Source organism: Thermobia domestica, chromosome 6, assembly GCF_964235325.1.
Source record: "Thermobia domestica chromosome 6, izTheDome1.hap1.1, whole genome shotgun sequence".
NCBI lineage: Eukaryota > Metazoa > Arthropoda > Insecta > Zygentoma > Lepismatidae > Thermobia > Thermobia domestica.
Window position 1 is genome coordinate 195,542,259 of NC_137459.1, and position 25,718 is coordinate 195,567,976.

A 25,718-nucleotide genomic window follows, 5' to 3' on the forward strand; every position below is an offset into this window, starting at 1 on the left:
TTACAGCAGTAAGTGAAGTGAAGTGAAGTGTTTGTGTGAACTGTAACTCAACCCATGTGTACGTCAAAACTTTACACAGTGTGTCCTCGTCATACGCAGACACAAACTATCAATGTTGCCAGGGTTCTTAGGATAAACGTATCTCATCAGAACTTTACCTATCAACTGTTCGGGTGCCATTTGTCATAAACTCATTTATTCATCATTTTGGTAATATGCAGCTTAAGCAGTTTAATTCTCTTTTTTAATTTAAAAGGACTAGCATATACTAGCAGACGACGTTTCTATGTGTGAGTGTGTGTGTGTTCTCGCTCAGCGGATGCATGTGGGTGGAGTGACCTTGATCAGCACTTCTTCAGCCAATCACAGCTCTGTCCGCTCTTACGTCACTTAACGCGTGAAACCCACGCGAACAGCGAGAGCTGAAGAGATTTAGCGGGAGACAAACTACTTGGCGCCTAAGAGACGAATGTGTAACAGCTTCTCCTACCCTGCTGCAACAAGACACTGTGTAATCATGTTCCGTACATAGTCGAATCGAATTATTTTTCACAATATAAGAAACATCTATATATATTATTATCTTAATTGTTATCTCCTAGTTTAAAGCTATGTAAGTATCAATATAATTAAAATTTTCGAATCGATTGACGAGTATTTTCTGCGCTTGTGCATGTCATCTCCTATGCCTCGTGGCTGTCTATTTGAGTACATGGTGCAAAATTTACTTTTTACTTATTATTTGCGTAATTTGTTAATTTTCGGAAATATGATGCTGAATCTTTTGTGTCTCTAAAGGTTGTACGTAGAATTTTTGCTTACGTGTAGTTGGCGTTGAAGGGAGTCTTTTCATATAATTACTTGTTTCATCGTCAACGCTCGGGCAAACGTTCTATTTACGACTATCAAATATAATGCTTGCTCTATTTGGATCACCATCCTATGGAGTAAACGTTATATAAGTAGTAAATTTCTATTACTTGCGATCTTAGTAGAGAGATACGGAACAAGATTGAATCTTTTCTTAAGGCGCTGAACTGATTACAAAAATCCGCTTGTCGTTATCTATTACCATTTTTATTCTATGGCGATCAACGCTGAAACCGGAGCGGTTGATTTCTACCACTTTCAGTTTGAATACAGGGTTAACGGAGATGCTAAAAAAAAAAGCTTCTTGATATCTCTTACCATTTTTGTTCTATGTAAATCAATATTGAAACCGGAAGTTCTAGTAAATGTCAACCAATATCGGTTTTGGTTGAGTGTTACCGGCGGCTCTTGAGAAGCTGAATTGATTCCAAGATACCGCTTGTCCTTTATATTATTGTTCTTGTCCTATAGCGATTAACGTTCTAACCGGAAACGGTTAATTTCTACCATTTCCGGTTTGAATAGAGGGTTAACGCTGAATTGATTGCTAAAAACCGCTTCTCGATATCTTTTACCTGTTGTACTTTAATACATGTCGACAGATAGACGGACCGGCATAGCCGTTCTATAAGACTTCCGACTGCCTAAGCTTCAAGAATCCTAATGTATACTATGTAATCGATATTGTGAAAGATTACCTGTATAAACTACATTTTCTCGTTATGCTATTAAGAGATTCGTCGAGTAGCATAATTCTTTATAAATTTTAAAATTCTTCTTTTTATTAAGTATGTCATAAGGTAACCCTATAATCACAGAACTGGTTGTTAAATGCCTTGAATGGAATGACACCTGTGGGAAGAATATATATATATATATATTTCCATATATAAATTCATATGACAAGTACATAAAGAACATATAAGTACTATATATGCACTCTTTTGCTCATTTGCCTGTTTTCTTAGAAAATAATTTCAAGGATTGCCTCCACTCTCTCTCTGAAAGGACCAAGCTTAGCATTATCAAAAGCAAGATAGCATTTTAGTAATCACTGGGTTGCTTGTGACAAAAGCTTACCTGCTGACCATACGTGCAAACCACACGTCTTTCGATTAAGTTAAAACTACAGCTGCTAAAAAAAAGCCAGCTTTTTCGGAACGGAGCTTTTTCCCCAAAGAAAACCGACTTTTTTGAAAAAAAAAAACGGAAACACGCTTTTTTTTTATTCAAGTACCATTTTTGATTTCCTGCAGTGGATTCTAGAATCAAACAAGTAAGTATAGTTTCACAGTGTGAAACTGAAACTTCCAAACTATGCGAACTTAATACTCAAACTTGAAGTAGTGCATCTGTAAATACTGGTTGCAATAGAGTAATAAGATCAAACGCAGAACCTTTTTCTCGGACCCTGAATTAATATCAAAAAACCATTACTAGCTATCCCTTACTGTTTCGTTCTGTGGCAACAAAGATTGAAAAAACAAAGGTCTAATTGAATCACTTCCAGTTTGAATGAAGGGAGAATATGGAACCTATTATTGGAACGCTGAATTTATTGCAAAACACTTCTCGATATATCTGACAGTTTTTGCTCTATGAAAATCTGACAGTAAATTAAACCACTTCCAGTTTCGATATAGTGTTGCGTGTTGAGATTATACATACATACTGACCGGGATCCAAGCACGGGGGGTTACAGGGGCTATAGCCCCCCCCCCTTGACGCTCAGATATACACTGGATAAAATGGACCTCAATCCTTCTTTGCACTGGATAAAGCGGCAAACTATGGTTTAGCCCCTCCCTTGATCATATCCTGGATCCACGTTCACTTTGACAGCCCCGCCACCTTCTCAAAATTGGACCAAAATGGTGTCAACCGTTTGTGCAGAAATAGGCAACACAAATTTTCGTTTGTGCAACAATGAATAATGAGCTGGAACAAAAACAAAGTGGGGGCTGACTAAACGGTAGCCCCCACCCTGTTCAAATTGCTCTAACATAGTGTCAATCTCTTGTGCAGAAATGTGCAACACAAATTTTCGTTTGTGCAACAATGAACAATGAGCTAGAACCAAAACAAAGTGGGGGCTGTCTAAACGGTAGCCCCCACCTTGTCCAAATTGGTCGAAAATCGTGTTCATCGTTTGTGCAGAAATGTGCAGCACAAATTTTGTTTGTGCAACAATGAACAATGAGCTAGAACAAAAACAAAATCTTGGGCTGCCTAAACATTAGCCTTTCCACCTTGTCAAAATTGATCGAAAATGGTGTCAATCGTTTGCGCATCGTTTGTGGAGGAATGTGCAACACAAATTTTCGTTTGTGCAACAATGAACAATGAGCTAGAACAAAAATAAAGTCTTGGGCTGCCTAAGCGATAGCCCCCCCTTCCCCCGACACACACCTTGTCAAAAATGATCGAAAATGGTGTCAACCGTTTGCGCATCGTTTGTGCAGAAATGCGCAACACAAATTTTCGTTTATGAAACAATGAACAATGAACAATGAACTAGAACAAAAATATAATCTCAGGCTGCCTAAGCGATAGCCCCCACCTTTTCAAAATTGATCGAAAATGGTGTCAATCGCTTGCGCATCGTTTCTGCAAAAATGTGCAACAAAAATTTTCGTTTGTGCAACAATGAACATGAGCTAGAACAAAAACAAAATCTTGAGCTGCCTAAACGGTAGCCCTCCCACCTTGTCAAAATTGATTGAAAATGGTGTCAATCGTTTGTGCAGAAATATGCAACAAAAATTTTCGTTAGTGTAGGAATGAACAATGAGCTAGAACAAAAACAAAGTAGGGGGCTGTCTAAATTTAGTACCGCGGCCTATATTCGAGATTTGCTTTTTTCTATAATCTCGTGTCATAAGGTTAGGTGCGGCCTATATTCGCGCAAATACGGTATACTGATTTTCTATTGTTTCAAAGACATTCAGCAGCATTAATACATCCTTCTCAGTTGAAACGTAGTTACCTGAAAGAACGCGAATGGAGAACTTTTTCACAAATGTTCATGTCTAGATTGCAGGATTTTTCTAATAAACTCTTTCTTTTACACATAACTCTCCTTAATTTTGCCTAATATCACAATACATTATTTTTATTCCTTATATATTCGGTATTATATTGACATCTAAATAATTTTAAAACTTATAAAGAAACCATTTTAATAAACAGGAAGGTACCCACATTTGTGAGTGAATGTACCATAATTAAGCATTTCGTTTGCATGTTTAATATAATCTGTGGTTACTTACCTTTGCGATTGTCATTGTTTTAGCCATGGCTTTCGTGAACATCGGAATTCGTGTAACAACTTCATCACCACTTTTTAATGAACTAAGATCGAGACGTGACCCAGTAGAAGCTTCTGGTGCTGGACGAGGCTTAGAAACAGGAACTTCTGTAACTATCTGCTCTTGTGGAACTGCTGGTGTTTTCACAGAAAGGTCAACAGGTTTCAGCTTCATACTAGATACGTACTGCATTATATCCTCCTTCAAAATTCTTCCGCTTTTTCCAGTACCAGTGACATCTTTCAGTGGGACCTAAAAATTGCAAATAATTTATGTTTAAACAATACGCAGACTATTATTTGAATTTAAGTTGGCCAATAAATAGACGACTACCATAATTATACATTCTACCACGTAGGTAGTATGATATAGCTTGCGCGCATCGTTTTTGCAGACACGCCCTCTGCGTGGCATTATCTTCGGCAGAGAGAAGTTCTTTCAGTCTTACTTTCCTTATTGTTCCACATACCAATCATTTGCCCCTTGTGTGGACTTTATACATTAAGCTCATTCTCTATTTAAAGAAGCTAGAAACTCGGACATACTTTGAAAAACTCCAGTTCTACAATCTAATCTGTTTCCCTTACGCCAGTCACTCGCAGCACGCTATACTTTGAATAGTGGTATCAACTATATAAGCAACTACAAACTAAGATATCCTTTAACAAGTTCTTGCTTCGCAATTTATTCCCTAAATTCTCGGAAGTTATCGTGAAAGACTTTGAGTTTGTAGAATCCTAAATGCTGAAATGACTACGACGAGCAGCAGGTATGGATTCGAAAGAAAGAATACTTTTCATTTTGTTTTATCAGGTAGTCGAAACAGTATTGAGCCTTTTGCACAGATGGCGTTAGTGTCACAAATCTCAGGGTATATGAGTCGCGGCAGGTCAGGACAAACATTATTTGAGAGCTGACAGTTGAAGTTAGTAGATATGCAAAGAAGTGTTCGAATTCTTATGATCAGACGTAAGGTATGACGCGGTGAAGATGAATCACATTTTATACTTTATAATTTTATTTCGACGAAGGCGCAAACGCTGCACAGGCCAGTGAAGAAATTTTTCTTGTTTATGGCCAAGATACATCATCAAAAGCAACGACCAAAAGATCGTTCAGTCACTTTCGTTCTGGAAATTTCGATGTCCAAGATGCTTCTCGCAGTGGATGACCAATCACAGAAAATATGGATGATATTCTGGCAAAGGTCGAGCACTGCAGGCATTTAAGGAGTCATGACACCACCAATGACCTAAACATCCATTATCAAAATTGTTAAATCACCTGAAGAAAGCTGGATAGAAAAAAGATATTCATGTTTGGATGCTGCATGATCTGACTCAAAAACATTTACTACATCGAAAAATGGATAATCTACGACAACAATGCGCAAAAAGTATCGTGGTCGAAGCGAGAAACTCTACAGTCTGTGGCTAAGTCCACACTGACGCCCACGAAAGTAACGTTGTGAATTTGGTGGGATTGGAAAGGCATAGTGCTGCCGGTCAAAACGATAGAATCGGGCCTGTGAGTTTATCCATTTTTAGCGTGAGTTTATCTACCAATTTAAAAAAAGCGACAGAAACTCTTTAAAGAGAGGTTGTCGTATACCATGCTGACAACGCCAGACCGCATACATATTTTAATGACCCGTCAGAAATTGGCTAGGAGGTTTTAATGGATACTAAAGTCAAATCAAATCCAAAATCCAAAATTAAGCACTTGTTTAAAATGTCAACTGAGCCATTTTTATATTTGAAAACACTTTTGTGTAATATTCACGCTTGAGCATTTACGCCTTTGATTCTGTAATTAACCATTCTTAATCTAGTTCATTTTAACGTTTATACTATTGTTTTGTTTCATTATTTGAATTTTGTATTTTGCTATTAACAGTTGCACTACCGTGATTCCTTTTCTTTTCTCCCAAACTATGGCTTCCACACTGGTTATGAAGATCCACGTTTCCACATCAATACTGATCTTTGTTTCCTGTATGAAAATCACTCTGTTAATAATATATTTAAAACTCCTATGTACATTATTAACATTTGAAAATATACTAATATAATAATTAAAAAAGTATATTCGGTTGTAGCTAACTATCTATTACATTGTCCCCCCGATGTTCCAGGTTCCCGCAATCCACGTTCAGTTCAGGTCTTCCGGTTCTGGTGACACGAAATAAATATCTGATAAAAAGAAAAAAATCAAAAACACTTCTATCAATATTGTTTGCGCAAGAGCGTAAGACTCTGACGTTTGGTCTGTTATCTGAATATGTCTGGAGATGCATGATGTGGGGAGGCTCTCCATATCTCGCATCCCTTATGTGTTCCCTAATCCCCACTTCGATGTTCCTTTTCATTATGCCTATGTAGTGTTTATCGCAAGTACAAAAGATTGTATAAATCCCTGCGGAAGACAACTGATCTTTGAAATAATTTTTGTAAGCAAAAAACGAATTTTCAAAACTAGTCCACATGTGACTGAAAATTTGATACAGAAAATACTGTTTATTTTCCTCATCCTTTCAGAAACTCTTCGCGAAAGAGGTACTGGAATATTTCTTAGAATCTGTCAAGAAGACGTGAACTGAACATGGATTGCGGGAACCTGGAACATTGGGGGAACAATGTAATAGTTAACTACAACCAAATATAAGTACATTTTCATTTTATTATTATTATATTAGTATATTAAATGTAAATAATGTACATAGGCGTTTGAATACACAGTGGTTTTCACACAGGAAACGAATATCAGTATTGATGTGGCAACATTAATCTTCATACCCAGTGTGAAAGCCATAGTTTGGGAAGATATTTTCTGGAAGAAAAGGAAACGGAATCACAATTAGTGCAACTATTAACAGCAAAATACAAAATTGAAACAAAGAAACAAAGTACTAGCGTACATGTTAGAATTATCTAGATTAAGAATGGTTAATCATAGAATAAAAAGTGTAAGTGCTCACGTGTGAATATTGCACAAGGAAGTTTTCAAACATAAAAATGACTGAACTTACAATTTTAGCGCTCTGAGTGCACAAGGGATATTTTTTCTCCAATCTTCCAAATCCGTAAACAGCTTTAAGCAACTACCAAAAAACAGATTCCGACTTGCATTACACCAGATGATTCCAGAGAGAGAGGATTGGAATATTGTGAAAAACCACGAGTGGCAGTTGGGGGTGTAAGATAAGATTTTGAGTTTAAAAAGATGTACCTAAGACAACAATTTAGTAACTATGTAGAATTAGTGCTTACACAAGAAACTGATGGGAAACAAAAATGTTCACTTAATTTGAAGGCACACAAAACAATTTTATTGCATCTACTTCTAACAATCTAATATAAAAAAATGTACTTCAAAATATAACAGACTGAATACATCAGTATGATCATCACCGACATCACTCTAAGACACAATTGTACCTTAAATGACGTTGAAGGACGATAGATCATCAATTTCCGTTTAGATGACGACAAACATTTCAACACACCCCTCCGTCCAAAAAAAAAAAAAAAAAAAAAAAAAAGTACTTCGAAGATAAACCATAAGACTTGACTTATATTCATCTTCAATTGCTTAAGTATGAAAACAGGCATATTACGAAATCTATCTAATATAAATAAAATAGTTTGTTTGTATATTTGTCTGTCTATTTGTGTGCGGCCTGGGGACCAGACGAGTGGACCGAAAGTTACCAAATTTTGGTCAGGGGTACCTTGGTCCAGGCCCCAGATCAAGACGAAGCGATTTTTTTAAATTTCGAACCAGGGGGATCAGGGGGCCTTTACCCAGACCGGCCTGGGGACCAGGCCGAGAGCTACCAAATTTTGGTTACAGATATCTTGGTCCAGGTCTTAGACCAAGGCGAATCGTTTTCATCAAAATTTGATTCAGAACGGTTTCAGGGGGGCGTTTACCGGGACATATAAAAGTAGTAGAAAACGACCGATATTAGTGTCGAATTCATACTTTTCGCGGTCGCTGAGATCAATGGTGAAACTCCGATCATATTAACTTCCAAATTCACCCGATTAACCTTTGGGGCGGGGGTCACGGGGGGGGGTTACCGAGACCTAAAAGTAATGGAAAATTACCGATATTAGTGTCAAATTATTAGTTTTCGCGGTCGCTGAGATCAATGGTGACACTTTCCATTAGCGGTGACTTCCAAATTCAGCTACCATTGTATGCAGACTGGGGGTCGGCGGGAGAGGAGGGGGGGAATACAAAATTAGCCGAGACGTAAAATTAGCCCCAAGTGACCGATAGTAGTGCCAAATCCATAGTTTTCGCGGTCGGTGAAATGGATGGTGATACTCCCACAGGCGTTGACTAACAAATTCAGCTACCATTGTATGCGGGCCGCGGGGCAAGGGGAATACAGAGACATGTTAATATATCCCAAAATGGCCGATATTAATGTCAAATCCATAGTTTTCGCGGTCGCTAAAATGAATGGTGATACTCCCACAAGCGTTGACTTCCAAATACAGCCACCATATGAAGAATGGGTATATTCAGCTAGTCTTCTGTCTTCTAATATAAATAAAATAAAGTTTGTTTTTGACTGTGTGTGTGTGGCCTGGGGACCAGACGAGTGGACTGAGAGTTACCAAAATTTGGTCACGTTTACCTTGGTCCAAGCCCCAGATCAAGACGAAACGTTTTTTTTTTTTCAAATTTCGAACCAATGGGAGGTCTCAGGGGGGGGTACCAGGACCGGCCTGGGGACCAGACAATTTGAATGAGAGTTACCAAATTTTGGTCACGGATACCTTGGTCCAGGCCCCAGATAAGGAGGAGCGGATTTTTTTTTTTTTCGAACCAGGGAGGTCTCAGGGGGAAGTTTACCGGGAACATGTAACAGAAAATGACAGATATTCGTTTCGAATTCATAGTTTTCGCGGACACTGACATCAAACTCCGATAGCATTAAATTCCAAATTCACCCTATTTGGCTGAGGGCCGGGGCTCACCGGGGGGGGGGGGGGGGGGGGAATACCGAGATATGTAAAGGTTATCCAAAATGACCGATAATAGTGTCAAATCCATAGTTTTCGCGGTCGCTGAAACAAATGGTGATACTCCCACAGGCGTTGACTTCCAAATACAGCCTCCATACGAAGAATGGGTATATTCAGCTAGTATATAATATTCTAAAGCATTTAAACTATACTCACATTATACTGCATTGCTATATGACGAACTGCTGGAGTAGCCAAAGGTTTTCCTTTAGGTGTCACTTTTTCCCCGGCATCTTCTTGGAGAGTTATAAAATAAGAGAAAACTGAATTACAAAATGCAAAAACCTACGAACATGTATAAATATGGTTCAAAATAGTAAAGAATTTATGTACAACCAATAGTTGGTAAGGTAATATGATTTGAAATAATGACTCAACAGTTGTAGATATTTTTCTTGCTATCGTTTCAATATTTAATAAATACTGTGAAAGTATTTACACCAACATAAACTGTAAAGTGATTAGAACACTTACTACTACATTACTACAATTTGCTACTTACATTAGATAATTCCTTATACAATTCGGCTACCTTGCGTGCGTGTACACACACAAATCAATTCTGAACTATATTGAGGTAGAGAATAACCCATAACGTATTCAACTAAGTTTAGATGAAAATTGACACCTAGACCTACTGCTACATTGACTCAAAATTTCACACATGAAGATAGTTTCAAATCTATCAGTAAAGATTAACTAGATACTCGACACATATTTTTCAGAACCTCAACGTAAATTTTGTTATTAATGACATGAAAATAGCCTCATTAAGGAAAATAAGTTTCTCTGCCAAACCCTGACGGAGTTTCAGCTATAGCTCTATAATAAATTATCATCTCTTTCAGTGCAAGCTATAATGTGGGAATCACTTTATTTTTATTTATTTATTTGTTAATCTTCTTATCTTCTTTTAATACGTTGCGGATAGTCTCTTATGGAAACTACAGCATTAAGTCTCGACTTGGGCACCTCCTTATATTGGACACATTTTCTTGAAATTGGATGAACCCTTAGTCACTTCTATGTACTCAAAAGTCTAACTTGAACGCTCTGCAATCTTGGACCTTGACACAATTTATGAGAAAAATGGACCGCTGTTTTTCTAACTTGCGATGATAAAAGAGAAATGAAGAAAGTACAAGACATGTTTAATTTCTTAATCGAACCAAGTCAAACATTGACATATTATGTTCCAGTGCTCATGAAATAATTCGCTGGAATGTTGGAGGACAGGAATCAGTAAACATATAGTAAAAATCAGACATAACCTATGAATTCCCCGAGAAAGAATACATTTCGTGTGTTGCAATCCGCGCTTAATTTAGAAATGTTGTGTGTTGGAAACAGAGTAAAAGAAAACCTAACAATTTCCTACTAAACCGGAAGAGAGGTATTCGACAGTCTCAGCTAACAGTGAAAGCTGCAGGAAATTGGTTGATTTTTTTCATGTTTCAAACTGTATGGTGTCTAGTATGAATCCAAACAAGGATACCTTTTAAAAGCATTTGACAAGATTTGAGTATTCCAAAAAAGCGAATACTCAAAATACCTAACGATAAATCGAATAGAAAGGTGCTTGAATGTCTTAGTCTATCATGCAAACAGCATTTCAGCAAACAGAAGTATACTTCAAGAAAAATATAACACAACTGGTGTTAAATGAAGAAAAATATACGGATCCAAACTATTAGACGAAAGACCCTAAAATACTAATATTACGTTGATAGCCTGTACCAGTAAAACTGAAATTACCAGAGGTTTCTAACAGCATCGCATGAATACTTGAATACTGCCTAACTTGTTTATAACTTTTGTTGTGATATTACATCTCAGGCCGTTTTTTTTTTTTTTTTTTTTTTTTTTTTTTTTTTTTTTTTTTTTTTTTTTTTAATCATCTGGTCATAAAATGCTTAATTTAACACCAGTATTTACTGAATTCCAATGGAAAGAAACTGATGCGTGCGCTTTCCATTGATTAAACAATTGATATTTTAACTAATTACTTAATGAATGTTAAGTCATACTTACCTAAATTAAATTAACTTACGTACCTCTATGTTCCGTGAAGTCATGTAAATGAACTATAACTTCTGGATATTTCGAAAAATACAACTTTTCATTTTTTTCAACGGTCAAGGCTTCTACTTAATCATGCATTGGTAATTACACAGGTGAAAAAAGGAGAGAGATAAGAAATTACCAATATATACCAATGGATGCCTTGTCTGTTGGACAAATAATACAGTTTTGTTTCTCGAAATATCCAGAAGCTACAATTCATCTATCTGACTTCACGGAACATGCAGGCGAGTAGGTTTAACTTAATTCTGATATTCACACCGATTGTCGCGTCAAGTGCTTTCCATTAATTTTAAATACCTGACAATATCACAGAAGGAACTACTATCTCAGAAAATTTCCTTTTCGAGAGAGTCTAGGTGTCAATACCACTTATTTCATCGTAAAAATGATTTGATTGTGATGCAATATGGTGAATATTTCTTTTGAGGCTTCTCAACTACTCTCACTGCTTGACATTGAAATTAGGAAATCGGGATTGACATTCGAGTATTATTTCTTTTTTAGTAAAAACTATCCTATTTTTATGAAACACTGTGTGAACTTCGTTTAGAGCTTAAGACTTATTCCTATTGCTTGGAGTTAAAATTGGTTAGAAGCAAGGAGACAATTCACCCTACCTTGAAGAAAGAAAGAGTAAGATCCTTCCTTCAGATGATCAATTTTCTATGAAACTTAGATTTAAAAGAAAACAAAATATGCAATAGACGTATATTTTCTTCCAGGTTTCCCAACTATAACCGGTGCTTGAGGCTGAAGTCAATCAAGAACCTCGGTGAATTTTCTCCTCTCCAAATTTTAAACTTGTGTTCCCTTATACATTTTTTTTAATTTACACCGAACTTTTATAAACCCAAGCGCATGCTTTGTTTAAGAATATTACTCATTTCACGAAAGCTGACAGGCAATCAAAACAAATTCTCCGACAATTTCCTGCTTTTCTATTGGTTTTAATAGACTAGAAGGGCCTAAGCTTTAATATTTCGTATATATACGAATAAGCACCAGAATATGATTATCTAAATATACAGGGTGTCAGGAATGAGACAGACGGTTTTTAAAAGTGTATAGTTTTAATATGGTCAGAGATACAGAAGAAAAAAGCATGCATTTTAAAGGAGAACTCAAAAAGTTTATTTGGTCTTACTTTTATAAGTCATTCTAACTCAGCGTAACTCCACGTGAGCTCCATTTGTAACTCTTACAATATCTAGCTCAAACTCAATCTCTCTCCACGTATTCTATAACATCTGAGGTGTTACTGAAGCCATCGCATTACTAATACGGTTCTTCAGTTCATCAAGGTTACGCACCTTTTCACCAAAATACACAAGGTCTTTCACATACCCCCACAGGAAGAAGTCCAGGGGGTAACATCAGGAGAGCGTGGAGGCCACCTAATTGGCCCATCACAGCCTATCCAAAGGCCAGGAAATTCAGTATCAAGGTGCTTCCTCACTTGTAGGCTCCAATGTGGCGGGGTACCATCCATTTGAAATATCATTTGAAGCTGCAAATGTTGTAACTGGGGAGCAGCAAAGTGTTGAAGCATGTCTAAGAACACATTTCCTGTTATGGTTTGCTCTATGAAAAAGAAGGGGCCTATAACTGCATTATGTGTTAAAGCACAACAAACATTCAATTTGGGACTGTCTCTAGAATGTTCTATGTACGCATGCGGATTCTCAGATCCCCATATCCCAACATTGTGTCTGTTAACACAGCCAGACGAGTGAAAAGTTGCCTCATCAAGGAAAACAACGTTCAATAGGAAATTAAGGTCATAATCAATCCTGTCCAGAATTTCAGTGGCAAATGCTGCTCTCTGTGGCTTATCATTGGGCTTAATTTCTTGCATCAATTGCACCTTATACGTGCACAAATGTAATCGTTTGTGTATCACAACGTGCACTGTTGATTTTGGATTTGCCAACTGCCTGCTCGCTGTGCGAATTGACTTCCTCGGGCTTCGCTCGAAGCACTCTCTTATTGGTTTCACATTTTCTTTTGAGACACGCGATTTACCACCGCTTGTTGTTTCACTACACTCTTCGTTGATAAAAACTGATTCTTCCACGCCTGGATATTGTTGCGTGATGGAGGATCCTTGTGGTAAACACGTCAAAAGTTTCGTTGAACTTGAACAACACTTTGTGTGTCTGCACGCATTGCGCCTTTTCGCCATTGCCCCCTTTCTGTTTATCGGCTATACTAGCGCCGTCACCGGTAGTTGTTCAAGTATGGAAATTTGCTGAACAAAACTTTTTGAGTTTTCCTTCAATATGTTTTTTTTTTCCCTGTATCTCTGACCATATTAAAACTATACTTTTAAAAACAGTCAGTCCCATTCCGGACACCCTGTATATTGCCTAAAAGTTTATATTCGTATATTACTTCGTAACCAAGTCAACAGTTTACCGATTGATCTGTTAAGTAACATTATTGCTTTTTTTCCCCTCCAACTGCTCAACAAAAGGAACTTACCCTCCAACAGAGGCATTTTTCAACAAAGCTTATAAATAAACTTCGGTTGTGGTTACGTGTATTATGCTGATGATGCAGTAATTTGTAGTAAAATTACCCTAGACAGACCAAAGTTGTTTGCTTGTGTGAGTAAGATACGGTGATTTTCTTTTTGGTTGTTACAACTCTGTTCGTATTTTCAAGGGTGCCCAAAACTGACTTTCATGCCAATACTAGAGGTAACGTAGATACTACTCTTAAACTATATTCCGTACGACAGATTCCAGGAATTTGAAACCGTAAGAACTGAAACAATAATAATAATAAATACACATATACACATAAATAATCATCTTCGCATTTTACCTTTTGGTTCTGACGGTGTTGGGGTAGGCACTAATGGCCCCGGTTTCGTTTCGCGTGGACTAAGGTCATGAGCTTCTGCATCTGGCGTTGGAGCTTCCCCTTGCACTTCTATATCAACAAAAGGCTTCCCAACGACTGCAATATCGTTCACTTCATAATAAAGCTTCTTAACAATTCCACTGTATCGGCTTGAGATTGTCACCGAGGCTTTGTCACTCTGTACTTCACAAAGACTATCGAATTCAGCGACTTCATCTCCCACTTTCACATACCTTGTCATCAAAGAAAGAATTGGATTATCATGCAGTAATACATATAATACACAAACTCGAAAGGCAATGGTAAAATAGATGTACCTTTTACATTAATACCAACATTATAGAAGGATCATAGAACAGAAAGTTCTTGACGATGAATAACACGGAACTGAAAATCAAGGGCATACTAAGTATCATAAATTGGTCTTAAACTTTTTCTCCAATACATAACTGCCTACTTGGCAGTTTTTATTGCCAATAAGTATACTACACATAAAACATGACATTCCATTGACCTTCACAAATTGCTGATAAACTTGCCCATTGAATTTTTGGTCGACAATCACTTCACATTGAAAACAGAAATAATCGTACTATTGTTACGTTGGACAGCACGATTGTAATGAACGTGACCACTAGAACATTAAGAAACAGAGATCTGATCGATGAACTCGGCTCTAGCTAATGACAGTCACTCTATAACTGAGTTACAAGAAACACAAAATTTTGTAACACTATTCCACGTCATTATGTGGAAACGAAATATTTTAAAGTATCTTTAAGGCACGTTGCTTTAAAAATAAAAGAAGTTATATATCAGAATGGTTGTTACCATAAAGAATTAATTAGCTGAGGCTTAATGGATAATAAGAACAGGGATGAGTGATAAGAAGATAAGATGGCCGTATCGGTAGTAATCTAATGATGAGACACTACCGAAAATGCACGAAAATTCAATGCTATTTCTTGCTATTTATTATTATTATTATTTCTTTTCCCAACAATGCTCCACACGAGAGACAAATTAGTATACAAGTGTGTTTAGTTGGTCAAGCCAATTTTACTAATGTAATTATTATCTGGTTGAAGAACAAATGGAGTCAAAAGGCATATACAATATACAGTTTCATGAGGCTGTGGAAAGGATTGATGTTTAAATCGTAGATAGTACCAAGTTTCAATTTATACAAAATGAGTAGAAAAAGGAGGATAATAATACAATACCACATTAAACACACGAGAAATTATTCAGACTAGACAGTAACTTCTATTTTAAAGTTAATATAGCTGGCCAAACAAGTGATAGATTTTGAGACGCATAACTGTATGAGCTATTATTATTTACTAAAACACGTTTATTATTTGTTCATTAGTAAATTGAAAGTTCATACGATCGCTATTTTACCCGGGAACATGAATAAAGGAAGTTGAGGAGTATTTTTCAAGAAAGATACTGGCCAGAATCTATGAATGTACCTGTAAAATCTCGGAGAATGAAATGAAATGAAATTTTTGAGTTTTACGTCCCACGGATATGCCGGCTAGGCTAAAGGAGACGGTGATGATGAGCAATGAATGAAAGGTGGAATGAAGAATGTGGGAGGAAACTGGAGAACATTGAGGAAACCGATGCACACGGTGTTTGTCCACCACAAAGTTCACTTGGCGAGAGCAGGGTTTGAACCCGGGACCCAATGCACCAGAGGTGAACGCTCTACCACTGAGCCACCGCGGCCCTATGTAAAATCTCGGAGTAAGATTGCTAATACCAAGGATACTGAAAGCGTTAAAAAATTCATTGACAATGGCAAACCGTAGGTTCATGTTAAGGTAGGGAGAATGTCATGATGAACTTATATGCGATCTCAAAAAAAAAAACAAAAAAAAAACAGATATTCGATGTGAGCTCCATTGATGCCTAATTATGTTTTTGAAAAGCGTCTAAAGTCAGATGATTGTAATATTGCAAATGAATGCTATACATAAGAACTCTATGTCGATGAATTCAGATAGCTAGGTTAGGTTAGGTTAGGTTAGGGTTAGGATTTCTGGGCTTTCGGCATCTATGGCCATGTTATCCCATCACACATATGAGGAATGACGTCTTTTCAGTCGATGAAACGTTCTCTTTGAGTGAGTCCGGAGTAATCAGGCGATCTTTTTTTGTCAGATTGCTTTGCATTCGTTTGAGGAGATAGGTGGATAGGGGCGTTACATAGTGTGGATTACACACAAAATTCATTTGCCGTAGGATGCTCACTGTTTTGTTATATGTAGTAGTCCCGTAACATTGTGCTTGTGTTTTCTCGAAATGTAATAATGTCCTGTAATTCCCCAACTTCAGCCACTACCAGAGAATTGCCTTAATTTGCTAGTAATTTTGAAGATAATGATTGTCACACAGACTTGAATCACTATCTTTTAAGTATTTTGAAATCTTATTACTGATGTCTCGTATATACATGAAAATAAACATTGTTTCACGACACCACTAAGTCATAAAAAATTGGGAGGGAGAAACATAAAAGCACTATAAAATGAACCAAGGCATGTGAATGAAAATCCAAAATAATTCGTGAAAACTACCCATTTGTATCGAAAATGAAGCATGATTTTTTTTTTTATATATATATATCCTGCAGTTCTCAAATTTAGACCAACTTTTACTCAGTTATTGACTACACCAAACAGAAAAAAAAAATAATAAAACACTTTCTTCCAAATTTTGAGGGGTACATCCCTAATTTTCTTTACATTTACTGGAGAAGTAGGATTAGTTAAGCACCCTAATTTCTCATTTATGTAATTTGGGTTGCATCAGTTCAACCTTACTTGTGTCTGAAAGTAACATAATTTGTCAAAGGTGGCGTTGCCTAAACTTTAAACTTGAGGAAAAGAAAAACAATACTCCTTTGAAAGAAGAAATTCATATGAAAGTATGAAACACTTTTCATCTCTAGCAATAACTGTACGCTTATACTGTGATCTCAGTTAAAGCACTCGATTCTATAACTTCTCAATGTTCAGTGTAAGCAAACTACTGTTTCCTTACTTAAATTGATAGGGTAAAGAAAGAAAAATAAATATAGATTTGAAAATTTCGCAGGCAAAAACTTCTATGGTTCTTTATTTTTACAAAGTGTCATCGAGATTTGGCATCTCTAGTGTGACAGCTCTCGCGTTCGGTGCGAGCGGTTCCGGGTTCGATTCCCGGAGGGGGCACTAAGTTGAAAAAGTGTAAAACGCTTTTTCAGGCCATCCACCCTGAATGAGGTTTTCCTCATTCACATCAGGCAAATGCTGGGGTGCAAGGTCCCAGGCCGCCTCCTTCCCTTTCCCGGATAGTGTGCTCGCCGAAGGACGTCATCCCTCAAACGTGACGTGCTAATTGGCCTTAGATGCCGAACGCTCAGAAATCTAAATACTAAATCCTTAAATCCTCTAGTGTGACAAAACTAAACTCTCGAGTCTTGTATTAGCTGGATAAGTATAGAAACCTGAAATTACAAGAAACTTATAGTTTAGGGCAGTGGCGGCGGTTGGACGTTAAAAGTGAGGGGGCAAGACATGATCTGAATATTTGTATATAAATGTTAGTTTTCCTGGTTGTTTCTAACATTTTGTTTGACGAAAGGTTGTATAACTAATAGGATACTATATTTTCAGTTAAAATACAGTATATCGTATATAATAGTTTATTAAGTAAATTGAGAAGAACAACGCAAGTAGATACTAGCCCTTTGTACTCTTAAACAACGAAAGTGTAAGAAGAGATTTGATTCCTTGCTCATGAACATCTTAAAATTCTGTCTGGAAAATTGTGTGATCAGATTATTTAATAAATTTGCAAAACAAATAAATAGAAAGGATAATATTAATCATAGTAATGAATAATGATGCTTGTTTTGCAAAAGTTATATTGAAACTGAGGATTAATGAAAATATTTAATTCCACACATGATATTAAATGTATGTTATTACTCTTAGAAAATGAAAGACAGTAAATACTACAAGCATATGCTACGATATTTAAAGAAATATTTGCTTTTGCAACTTCTTGAAATATGTTCGTTGCCATTAGGTGCAGATTTCACTTTCTTGGAACACATCAAAACACAACAATACTTACAATCCACACTTCAGTTATACAAAATAAACTTAAAACCTAGAATTATGTTCAATTTACTAAATTTTATTGTATATACACTCGTACATCCTTAAACACAACACTTCACTCGTATATTACACTACAAAACAATGGAAAAGGTAGAAGTTGTTTCTTATCACGCTCTTTTTAATCGATATTCCTTACTTTAGAAAGAAGAAAAGACATTTTAGGAACTGTCAATTTTTGTGCAATTAAAGAATAACTTGTGAAATAGGCCCTACTTTTTTGCATAATGTTCTTTCGATTAGCTTCAAAGCGGCTCACTAACATATCGAGCCCTTGTAAGAAGAAATGAAAGTATGCTGAAATTGTGCTCCAATTGGTTATTTTTTGGGGTTATTTTCTGTGGCGATTAAAACGCAATTACTGTAGCTTTCTTTACTCCACGGGAAGACAACCAATACGTATTCACGCAAGAGCAAATATTATATGGCAGCATTTTTTCCTATTAATCAGTAACACATACAAAATCGTTACATTTCCAAATGAAACTATATACATTAATTGGTTACTTAAAAAAAGTGCGGGGGCAACTGCCCCCCTTTGCCCCCCCTAATCGCCGCCCATGGTTTAGGGTATAGCCCTATGGAGCTCCTTCGTGGCTAAGCGGTTAGCTTACGCGCCTTTGGCGTGGGTTCCACATTAATCAGTAGGTCCCGTCTTATATTGCTTCGCTGCTGAAAGAAACGTTAAACTCAAAATAAAATCAAGTCAACTCAATAAATAAATAAACAAATAAATGCATAGATAGATAGACTCCGCAATTAATCATCATGCAAAAATAGTACGTAAACTATTTAATTGTGAAAACAAGAGTGTCAATATGTTACACAGGAAACAAAGTAAGGTGCTAAGTACACAGAGGCTGTTCTTTTTTGTATACAAGTAAGGCCAAAAAACCCTATGACTTTGCAGTTTAGCTGTCACCAAATATTTCCATTTAGACACCACGCTAGCCTGTGTGAGCAAGGAACAAGACTGACAAAATAGATTTCTGTCTTTCTTATGGATGAATTTAAAACAGTAACTGATTCCTAACAATGAATGAGTCAAGTACTAAAATAGAACGAAAAAGTAACTTTATCTGAATATGGATCTTCATATATTCTCGCACAGGTCATTGGCATGGAAAACTGGAACAAAGGAAGGGGACTACATTCCTACGTAAGAACTCCCCTCTCGTAAGTCACATGATTATTCCTCCCACCCCTACTCGGACTTCCATGGCTACCTTTTCGTGGCCCACCCTGCATAATCCATCTGATTGTAAACTTAACGAAATTAAGAACATTAACTATCTGCTTACGTTATGAAGACTACATATGTAAGTCCGGAAGTAGTTCATTAGCTGATACATAAAACTTCGCTACTTTGATGGAGAATCATGAGGACATATCACAAGCTGTTAGCTAAAACATTAGTACAAGAGGAAAGGCGAGTTCCGAATCCCACTCAGTCAAACAATTTCGAAACATATCACACAAATATATAGAGTTAAAACCTTTCATAAGATATAAATTGCGCCTGAGCTTACACAGAGTAATCCCCATTCATTCCAGTTTATTACAATTCTATCAACTATTTAATCATCCTTTTGTCTATACGTCATTTTCACTGAACATTAAACAAAAAGTCATGGGACTCTTAGCCACTTTTATTTTTTATTTTATTTTTTTCTAATTCTTTCTTTGGACAATTTATTTCTGTTTGTTTACTTGGAAATGTTTGTATATTAATGTTCAGAGAAATTAACTGAAATTGAAGCCCGCCACCTGCCGATTATTTAAAACAACAAAAAAATTAAATAAGATAACAACAATTAATACATATATATACTAACCACTCCTTGATAGTCACTTCCGTGATGCCTTCACCAATATCGGCAAGATTGACTGGAGTTATTCCAGCATTATGTGAAGAGGTATGAAATCTTGGACCAAATATCAGATGCCTATTAAATCTCAGTACTTGAGCGCCACTGCTGTTTTGTCTAGTGAGTATGTGATGGCATGATCTGCCACTTTTCGATCCCTCTATAAGGATAACCTGGAAAGAATGAAGATAATGAATGCATCTGACAATACTATACCAACTGGAATTCTTTTACTGCTAAAACATTCACATTTACCACAAACAGAATAAATGAGTTGTTCAAATCAGTAAAGAATAACAAAATGTACGGCCAGTTTGCACTAGAGCAGCCATAGCTGAACCTCGTCTACTTCAATAAAGACATCTTCATTTCAATTCATAATAACCTTACAACTTTGTACATTGAAGCCTCATAATCTCAAATCAAAATCTTAAAATCAATACTTTACAGGAAAGAATAATAATAGAAATGAACACCCTAAATGATGTGAATATACAGTCATTGCTACATGTTATTTTGAAGGGCACTGGTTGTATGTCATGTAAAGTGTAATACTGAAAAAGAACGATGATGTTACTGTGTGTACGAATGGTCAAGAGTGCAAACGCAACAAATGTTAAATTCTAATTTTAAGGAAAATGTGTCTGCTACCTCATAGTCTTTAATTAAAAGAATAAAAATAAAAAAAAAAAATAAATGAAGTGTTCATATGTCTAAGATAAATCGTAAAGTATGCTTGAATTATGATATGATAAGACGTGATTCTGGCTCTAAAAAATGCATATGAATTATGTAAGATCTGTTACAGATATCCTTCGTTTAAGTTCTGAAGATGATCATTCCAGTAGAGAGAGATTACATTTCCTCAAAGATTCCTTACAAAAGCAGTATTAATTCTATAACGTTTTTCAGTTTAATATATGCCTGTACCTTACAGTACCGGAGAAACGTAGGTAAAAGAAGTGTTCCACGAAAATTGATGAGAAATCAATCAACTCTAAAAACATAATCGGTCTAAAAATATATAATAAACGACTCTCTTTAAAACACAATGTCGAACAGTATTCAATGCATATTGGCACCGATCAAACTAACATTTGAACCACAGTATTTAACAAGAAATACTACAACATTGAACTTTCATAATGCATTACAGTGAATATACTTGCCTGTGGTAATGTAAAATAATTCCCTTAGTCTTTCCAAATGCAACGAGTACAAACCTGTATCTTTTGGTATTCACTAAAACTCCTCATCGTATACTATTCTCTGCTTACTATTCTATTTTACAGAATCATACATGAATTAATGATTTAAATACTTCTTTCACCAGGAAATCGACTCATAGTGCCTTACAATTTGCTTTTTATGGCAGAAGTTGCATTCCTAGGTGCAGATTCATTTTAAGAGGACTAGACAGTTAAGGGTACTAACATAGCGTGTGGATATATACCATAAAAATGACAGCGCAAAAACACGCACAAACCTGTGCTAGGTGTCCACTAAAAGCAAAAAGTGTATCTAACTGAGTCAGTGAAGAGCGAAGCTAGTTGACCTAAGCAGTGTTGCGTCCGTAAGGAGCAGGCGCGCAAGCAAGGATAGTAGAAATGCACAGTTCCTAATGTTACTTGATGCCTTACCTGTCAGACAGCTTTACCGGATCATGACTTGACACACCGCATTCACATACAAATTCAGTGCACCATTGCTTTCTTATGGACTGTTACAGGGTTTGAAGCATACGTTTAGAACAAAGATTTTTACATTATTACGCATGTCAAACATAAGATCTCCATATATTTTTATTACGTGTATATTCTATATTTGAAATAACATTAGATATTTCTTCTATAAATTTTAAAGATCTCATTACGTAAAACAAGACAGTACTTAATCTCTGTTGCACCATTCCTTTGAATATTTGGCTCAGAATTCATACTCAGTCATACAACAAAGGTTCCTAGAACACAATTCATGTGTCGGAAGGCGAAGACTCCTTACGGTTACTTCAATAATATCCACGGAATTAGTACAGCTCTCATTTCCAAATATACCCTCAATTACAGACGTAAGGACTGCTTTAAAGAGAATAAATATTTATAATTTAAATGTATTGCTTTTTGTTTCTTACGTTGTTCGGTGAAGGTCGATAGCCAAGACTTTCTGAAATATTATGTTTCACGTCCGTCAGAAAGCAAGAGAAAGATATCCAACGCACGAGTACTAGTACAAGTTATTATGTACGTAATCAAAGTAAACAATACTCCCTTGCAGACTGCATCAAGCAAAGATACATCCATACATTCTTTTGCCAATTACACTGGAACGAACAGGTTCTTTTTAAGCATAGAGATCATCACTCAAAGTTTGAGAACATAGAAACTGTTTAAATCGATCTATTTCTTTTCGTTGTTGTTGTTTTGGCTTTTAGCGTCCCTTTCAAGCACAGAAGGTATACATGGACCTACATTTCAAGGTGGGACAGCAAACCACATGAGTTCCTACTAACAAATCAATTCATTCCAAAATAATGAACGTTAAAATTACATATAACGTAGATAGGTAACTCGGCTGGTAAGCGTGCAAGGACTGAAAAATGAAAGTGCTTTGAGTATAAATGGGAAAATCAAACTAAAAACCTGCCGTACTAGGTACTCTGCAAACCGTACAAAAATAAAAAGGAACAAAGAAACTGCTTCTAGTTGAGAAACAATTTCTCGAGTTGCACATTCTACAAAAACTTTCCTTCCACTCTACATGGCATATATTACTAAGCTAAAACAAGAATTTCGTTCTTGGTCGCGTATTGGCTGTGTTATATATATCGCAGATTGTTAACAAGTGCAGTGGGAACGTCTCTGCTACATTGCATCCAACTTTCTTTTAAAGTAACAGTTATGTTCATAGTGCTAGGCCTAAATGTAGCTTCATCGAATCAGTTTACATTAGCATCAAAGGGTTGGAATCCTTATGCAGCCATGAAAATGGCAGTGCCTTCATCTACGAGAACAAACTGCCATACTACAAAATAATGAAACAATTTTTCCGAAACATACTCGCTGTCACTAATGTGCCAGCTCCTTTCTGACACATGTTCACAAGGGCACTCCAGCTTCATCATGCCCAGACACGGATTAGACAAAACACGATCTCGTATACACATTCGCAAAACACTGGTACTTTTTACAGCGGAACATCAACCTCTGATGGGATTCGAAATTATTATGTTTTTGCAAATATATTTCATCAACAAAATGAGCAATCACTATAAAACATAAACTTTCAATGTAGTAACTGACGATTTTGTGCGAAAAAGAAAAAAAGACTACGTATTTATAACAAAGTCTGTGGTAGCTCCTTCAATTTATTCTATACCTAATAGGGGTAATGTCATGTCATGCAAATTTTTCTGCAAAGACATTATATAATTGCTGTAAGAATCTTTGCGTGCTGTTCTGTTTTAGGTTTCCATACTTAAATTCATCTCACGCCCGCTCCTTTGATCAGGAAATTCAATCTTAACAACTCAGAATTTCTTAAGGTGCGAGTTGCATTACTGGGTGCAGATTCACCTTAGAAGGACTAACTTTTATGTGTATAAATAAGCGTTTGGAAGTATGCCACTAAAATGACTGCGAAAAACACAAACCAACATATGCTATGTGGCTACTTAAAGGCACAAATGCTATACCACTGAGTCAAGGCACAACAGCAGCGGAAAGACTGGTATGGAGGTGCGCAAACAGCAGGCGCCTCAGCAGTAGGGAGCAGTTAAAGTGTTAAAATTGCCATATATTTTTATTACCTAGACATCTTCTGAAATAAAACGTATTACTGGATTGAAGTTTTGCGTCCCGTTCAGCAGCAAGGCTTTATGAGACGTGGACCTGCTTACGTGGAATCTGCAGAACCCACGTCTCCTATGCGAAGGGCGCGTATGCTATCCACATAGGCACGATAGAAGCGTAAATTTAGTATATTTATGAGGATCTAAAACACGACAGCTTCTTTTAAACAATTACTCATAGTGATGTATTTAAAATTTAACAGCCACGCTCTATTTGTTTTAATATACTGACAAATCCATTCTCAACGTGCACGTAGAAATAACTAAAAATCGTCATCGGGATGGAATGAAGTTACTTGGAGCAACAAAAGTCCAGTCAGCAATGGTATAGATATGTAGAACTTTAAAGGTATAAATATACATAAATCTTCCATTATTGATAACAATCACTAGTTTCATTCTGATTAGGTTAGGTATGGAAGGAAGTATTAATAAAAAGTAAAATTAGGCATACAACAAACCATAAGAACATGTAATAGAATCAAATCTATTAATATGGCGGAATTTAGATAGGTTGAAGTACAATGAAAAGGAGATAACATTGTATTTAATTCAACTATTTGTGCATTCTGATCAGTGCCGAATAGACAGATAATTTGATCAGCATGCTTTTAATACTTTGCTTAAGACTAGTCATCATTCTTCGGAGGTCAGTATAGAGTCAATTCATGATATATCGTACCTTCGATATGGAATAGCTTTCAATGATTTTGATAACGTTTCTGGATAATCTTCCCGCATTAAATAGATTCATTTTAATATTTGAAAACTGGCATTCCAAATTTCACTTATAAATACAACTATAACGAATTCTACAACTTGCACTACTCAAAAGCAGAACATCTAAACTCCCATGATGCACTGGAGCATTGTTGCCAGCAGATGCATTCAGAAAGTAGCAAAGTAGCAGAACGACCCAGAGTATACGCTTGCTAAAATAACTAAACAACTAAAAGTATAGTTTTAAGATTTATGTACTATCTTCAATTTTATTGAAATGTTATTCCTGATATTTTCAAATCACATACTTAAAATATTTAGAGAAATATATTTTGCTCCCTCACGGCCCAATTCCGTAACTGTTTGCGTCAAAGCAACGCTATTTCAGCCTCTTAGGGCCTTATGAAGAGTCGTTCTGAAGCGTGATTACAACCAGTGGCGGCGTTTGGACGTTAAAAGTGGGGGGGGGGGCAAGATATGATCTGAATATGTGTATATCAATGTTACTGTTACTGGTTGTTTCTAACACTTTGTTTGAGGAAAGGTTGTATAACTAATAGAATACTATATTTTTCAGTTAAAATACCGTATATCGTGTTTCATATTTAATTAGGTAAATTGACAAGAGCAACGCACATAGGTACTAACCCTTGATTCCTTGCTCATGAACATCTTAAAATTCTGTCAGGAAAATTGTGTGATCAAATTATTTAATAACTTATTTGTACAACAAATAAATAGAAAGGATATTATTAATCACCCTAATAAATAATGAGGTTTGTTTTGTAGAAGTTATATTGAAACTGGGGATTAATGAACAACTTACATTTTTAATACCACACTTGCCATTAAATGTATCTTATTACTCTTAGAAAATGAAAGACAGTAAATACTACAAGCATATGCTACGACACAATTGTAATATTAATTCCTTTGAATTTCAA

General features: G+C 36.2%; 1 protein-coding gene across 3 annotated transcripts in view; it reads right to left on the reverse strand.

Moving 5' to 3' along the window:
• Dbct (Dihydrolipoamide branched chain transacylase E2) overlaps window positions 1–24,923 on the reverse strand; it is a 54,352-nt gene extending 29,429 nt beyond the window's left edge. For 2 of the 3 annotated variants that reach the window (XM_081762545.1, XM_081762546.1), the window contains exons 1-5: window positions 24,737–24,923; window positions 20,175–20,380; window positions 14,129–14,400; window positions 9,374–9,453; window positions 4,140–4,430 (exon numbers count right to left, since the gene is read on the reverse strand). In XM_081762545.1, coding sequence (XP_081618671.1) covers window positions 4,140–4,430; window positions 9,374–9,453; window positions 14,129–14,400; window positions 20,175–20,380; window positions 24,737–24,808 — 921 coding nt within the window. In that variant the 5' untranslated portion in view covers window positions 24,809–24,923. The remainder of the gene's footprint in view (window positions 1–4,139; window positions 4,431–9,373; window positions 9,454–14,128; window positions 14,401–20,174; window positions 20,381–24,736) is intronic. The other variant, XM_081762547.1, reaches the window with a different exon arrangement.
• Between the last annotated feature and the right edge of the window lie 795 nt (window positions 24,924–25,718).